Source organism: Octodon degus, unplaced genomic scaffold (genome assembly GCF_000260255.1).
Source record: "Octodon degus isolate 3935 unplaced genomic scaffold, OctDeg1.0 scaffold00118, whole genome shotgun sequence".
Taxonomy (NCBI): domain Eukaryota; kingdom Metazoa; phylum Chordata; class Mammalia; order Rodentia; family Octodontidae; genus Octodon; species Octodon degus.
In genome coordinates this window covers 6,736,943-6,742,660 of record NW_004524694.1, presented here as the reverse complement: position 1 = coordinate 6,742,660, position 5,718 = coordinate 6,736,943, and the positions used below count along the sequence as shown (strand labels likewise).

The 5,718-nt window shown below is 36.8% G+C and overlaps 1 protein-coding gene across 1 annotated transcript in view; it reads left to right on the top strand.

Annotated features, from left to right (window-relative positions):
• Positions 1 to 2,948, top strand: part of Csmd3 (CUB and Sushi multiple domains 3) — a 1,279,636-nt gene extending 1,276,688 nt beyond the window's left edge. The window contains exon 71 of the mRNA XM_012516661.2: positions 2,663 to 2,948. Within this exon, the coding sequence (XP_012372115.2) occupies positions 2,663 to 2,822 (160 nt within the window). The 3' untranslated portion in view covers positions 2,823 to 2,948. The remainder of the gene's footprint in view (positions 1 to 2,662) is intronic.
• The last annotated feature ends 2,770 nt before the right edge of the window (positions 2,949 to 5,718 follow it).

Below are 5,718 nucleotides of genomic sequence, written 5' to 3'. Positions count from 1 at the left end.
CATTACGAGAATGGCTCTGTTCAATTATGTAACTGGTCAACCCAACCCTTCCTAATTTTGCCAGTGAATTTTCAGGTATTGAACTAATTCCTCACATGGATAATTTTACATTTATCCACAATGAGACTTCAGGGATATGAAATTTAGGTTATGATTTAAGATCAAGATGTGATATCTATTGCCAGATTTATTTAGAAAAGTAGGAAGATTCTTTGATTGTGGTGAAAAAATATGTTCTGGTAAGAATTTTTTCTTTAATCTGGACACTAAATCCCTTTTGGATATATAGAGTCTGGAAATGCTTTCAGATATATGTGGACATTAAGCCCTTAACAAATATATGGCTTGCAATTATTTTTCCCTTTCTGTGAATTATATTTTCACTTTCTCGTTATAGTGTCTTTTGTTGTCTAGAAGTTTGATTTTGTTTTATTTTTCCTTTTGTAAGCTGGGCTTTTCATATAACATCGAGAAACTATTATCAAGTCCAAGGTCATGAAGATTTGCTGTCTTTCTTCCTAAGCATTTATAGATTTAGCTCTTACATTTAGTATTTTTATTCATCTTGAATTATTTTTCAGGGCCAGTGAGATAGCTTAATGGACAAAGTGCCTGCTTTGGCAAGCACAGGAACCAGGGTTCGATCCCTGGTCCCGCATGCCATGCTGACCCCACCCCCGGGACGTGCTGAGTCCTTGACAAAGTCCAGACTTGGTGGCTCATGCTTATAATCACAGCCAGGGCAGGGGAGACTGAAAATGAGGATCACTATGGGTCCAATCTGTGTAGCGAGACCCTCTGCCAAATACACAAATGAAAAAGAAAATTATTTTTCATTCCACAGTATGAAATTTTCTTTTTTTGGGGGGGTGGGGCTGGAGATTGAACTCAGGCCCTTGTGCTTGCCAGGAAAGCACTTATTCTACTGAGCTATCTCCCCAGCCCCTGAAATTCTTTTTAAAATTTGCTGATGCTATTTTCCTTAAAGCTGTTAAGAATTATTTCAATCTTTATGATCCTTTCTTAATTAAAAGATGCTGATACATTTAATTTTATTGTAAATTTGGTTTGAAAAAGAGATGTAATCTAATAGTTATAATGGATAAAAGTACATGTTGTAGGCTTTCTTCAAGTAAAAATTATGGCTTTTTAAAATAGTTATTGTCACAGAATTCATTTAAAAATTAAGATTACAAAACCTTGAGGAAAATGCATGTTTAGTTTAATATATGATGTCAAGTATAAACACTTTAAAAATATATACTTATAAGGAATTAGACACCAGAAGTAGGAATAGGTCTGCTTTTGTTTTATGAAGAATGTTGGGAAATTATACATTAAGTTGTGAAAAAGTAGAACTATACATTTCTCAAACTTGAGAGAAATGAAGCAATGAAGAAAGAATTCTCGAGCAGCAGCTTGCAGCAGCCAGCCTAGACTCCATAAGATCTGTTCAGCCAAGCCAAAGCTTAGGCACGGGCACCTCTCTGGAAATGATTTACATAGCATGCATATCTAGAGAGCAGTGTCTTCAACAGTTTGAATTTATTTGCTCCCATGTATGTTATTTACATTTCTGAGGTGCTGAAGTTTGCCTCTGAAATTAGGCCTCACGTTTCCTTGTCAGTTCCCGTGGAATTTCCTTCGCCTTAGCAGTGCAAAACCAGCTCTTTCTTACCTTCGGATCTCAGATTAATGTAACCTGCCTGAGATGCCTTGCTTCATTACTTCCAGTGAAGCAATTCCCAGGATTTTCTTCTATTGCCCATTTTCTCTTGCCTTATAACAGTTGTCATGATGTACATTTTATTTTATTTTTTTCTATTGGTACGTGTTTTTAATCAGCATGTGCAGTTTGCAGTCCTGTTGGGCGGTGGGGCCTGGGTCCATGGTGCGGCTTGGTGTACCCTATTCTTGCCATCACCCTCCTTCTTTAATTTCCCTTTCCCCAGCTTCTTTAATTTCCCTTACCCAAGCTTCTTTAATTTCCCTCACCCTAGCTTCTTTAATTTCCCTTACCCCAGCTTCTTTGTTGATGTTGTTCGTTTCCCCTTCTGTTTACAGCATGAATCGCTTGCATCCCTGCAGGCGATTCGGGGCCTGTATGTGGCAGTTGTTTGTCCAGCTATGTGCCCTTCGCTTCCCTTTACCATTTGCCCTTGGTCTCTTGGACCCCTTTCCATTTGCACAAGATCCATTCCCATATCTCCTTTTATCCACCCATTTTATCAATGACTTTATAGGTTTAAAAAATATATTAGATACCAAATGCATGCAGTGATGCTGGATATATAAATAATGCTTAGCAAATGGTGGATAAATAGATGTATAAATGGTAATTACTTAAAATTCTGAAATCTCATAATTTATGCATATATCATATATTTCCTAAAATTTATTACATGCATTTCATAGACACCATTGCTTATTATTTTGCTTGTTGGTACTGTACATAAATATTATACAATATTAATTATTAATATAATATTATTATTATCATTCAGGACTTAAAAGGACAAGTTGTTCAATTTTGATTTACTGAGTTGATGATTTCTCAATTACTTTTAATTGCCATTATCCATAAGCAATCATAACTCAAATGTATTATGTTTTTGTCCTGCTCTGCTGTTTCTTTAAAAATACCCCATGTTCTCATTAACAGGACTGCACCCAAGACACAGTACACAGGATGTTCAGTTCATGAGAACAACAATGGCCAAGCAGCGTTTGAGAACCCCATGTACGACACCAGCGCCAAGTCAGTGGAAGGGAAGGCTGTGCGGTTCGACCCTAACCTGAACACGGTTTGCACAATGGTATAACGCGGCGACAGTTTGCCTTCATCAGTCTTGGAAACCGACACACAACACAGTGCACATTCAGTTCACTGCGAAACAAAGCACACTTTTCAGGACTTGCTGGGTCACCTTTTCCCGAGGAATGATAGAGAAGAGTGTTTTTTTTCATAAACTGGATCATAATTCTTCTTCATGTTTCCCATGGAGAGTTTTACAGAAATCCGGCTGCACTCTGAGAGTGCTACTCACAGTTTATTTGCTTTTTTAAAAAAGGAGATTATTCTAAAACATAAACTTATTTGCATATATTGGAGGAGCATCCACTATCAATATTTCTGTGCTTTATAAACTATATTAGAGGGACTGGGTTAAAAAAAGATATAGGATAGGAAATAAGAGCTATACTTACAAGAATCAATAGATCACTGACTTCTCTTTCACTGTCACGAGCTACATCACACTCATCAGTCTGTATCTCATGTCACACAATTGGCTGTTCAGTCTTGTCAGTCACGGCACTGTTTTTCTTGTTTCCATGGGAATTTATGACTGAGTCTTGCCTTTAAATGTTTATGAGCTCATTTAAGCCACAGAAGAGATACGGTTGCCCACCCCACATTGGTTTTCTCGTTTTGGCTCTTCACATTGCTGTTTTTTTAGGCTGGTTGTTTCAGCTTCTGCAGGAGGCTGTGTCTTTATGCTTGCTTCCTGATTTTCCCATGACGGCCAGTGCAACCAGTTTTATTCAGTGAGTCACAGGGTAGTGTTTCATTCCTTGCTGCAATTTTTTTTTTTTCACTCACAGACTCTGTGGACTGGAAAAAAATCACTATAAAGATGGTATCTGTGATTATCTAAGACACCAAACTTATGACCATCCTTTACCAACTTTCCAATGCTTTTGAAAGACCAAATAAAATCTATTAATTCTATATTATATTTAATTTATGAAATCTTTCCAATGGAGCCTTCAAACTTAACACCTTTGACAAGTTTCAGCTTTCTTCTAATAATGTATTACAAATGTACTTTTTCTGGCTCCTTGACATGATGACTAAAACCAAAAAAGACCTACCTTGAAATCACCAGTATAAATTTATTACCTAAAGTTATGAATTAATCAATTTTCACATGCTGTGAAATTTCTGTAACGCGTATTCATGAAAAGCAGTTTACAAATTTCTTCAATCCTCAGAATTCGAAGTGTCTGTACGTTTCAAGTGGCTCATTGCAGCTGTGTCGCACAAGAACGCCAGCATTTTCATGCCATGGGCCACTGCGTCTCCTGTTTCTTTCATAGCATTTATCACTTTGTTGAGTAAAATTACTAGTGTGAAGTTTTTGTTGCTGTCCCTTTCAAACATGGATTGCTCTGTGAATGGTCCCAGCCTTTTCTACCATTCGACAGAGCGCTTAAGAGAAACCGCTGTACCTGGGAGCGCTGCTTGGATCTAGCTCTACATTTAGTGAATTTCTTGTAAACCACTTTGAGATACATTGTTTTGGAAATTCATACAATTTTCTCAACATTGTACTCTATGGACAGGATGCAGTTTTAAATCTTATGCCATCAGTTATTTATTCTTGTTTATTCCAATGACTGCAATAACAATGATTCATTCACTAATATTAAGGTTAATACATTTAAGATCTTGTTTAAACAATGTTTCTTCTGCAACTGGCTACTCCTCTTATATTAATGCATACACTTTTGTAAAGAAGTATATTTTTATGAGAAAAAAGACTTTGTAAAAGTATGATGTAAATTTTCAGTGCAATGTAAACAAAATAAAAATGGATAATTGCTTTTGTAAAATGTGTATTCTTTTCAAAATTATCTGCAGCTGTTCTGGTTAGTAAAAGGAATAAATAGCCCAGATTTATTATTTTGTGTTACTTTCTCAAAGTGCATAGCACAAATACTTCATTAGTAACCTAACAATAAAATACAACTGTTTTCCTGTTTTATATTCCATAGTTGCTCAAATGTGACACTCGAGTAAAAGTATTACTGCTCCTTCCAGAGCAGGTCCACTGCTGGCGATGTGCAGATACCAACGAGCGCCCTTGTCTTTCACCAAATTAAAAAGTTATATTGAGGGCTAACCACAGGGATACAGAATTTTGCTCAAATCTGTCTCTGCATGTGTAGTGAAGGAATTGTGGAGGGAGAGAGAGGGAGAAGTTGCTTATTTGATGGCAGTAAGAGGAGGTTTTAGTGTTCCTTTGTGAGGCTGACCATGGTCACCATGACTCTTCTAGATCACAGCTTCATTTTCTGGAGTGAGGTGAGACATTCTGAGGTCAGAAGGGTGTAGGCCACAGCCAGTCTGAGTTAGTGTCTAGAAAGTTCCAGGGGTGTTTCCTAAAACAACCTGGAAAAGCTTTGTTATTTTGTTAATTTGTGGTTTGTTTCTAGCTGTTTCAAATACTTTAAGACCATGATATTAGAAGTTTTATAAGGGCTGGTGAGATAGCTCAGCAGACTAAGCTCCGGCTTAAGCACAGCATGCCACACAGGCCCCAACTCGAGCTGGCCTCCAAGACCAACCGTGGTGGCACACCCTTATAATCTCACTGCTGGGGAGGCTGAAAACAGGAGGATTGCTAGGAGTTCAAGCTACATACAAAAAATACATTAAAAAAAAGAAGAAGCACAAGTTTCCTGAAATATAACTCTTTCACAAATAGAATGCAGACTTAAAGGCACCAATAATTTCTAATATTTCTATAACACAGTTTCATAAAATATTTAGTGTTTTACAAATACAACTCAGTAATAGCTATATTAAACTTACATTCTTTTGTGAGGTATGGTATGATTTGGTGTAAAAATGTTATAAACACACAATGGACTACTCTTTGGTCATAAAATGGTTAAACTAATATTCAAACAAAGCAAATTGACATTTACCAAGTC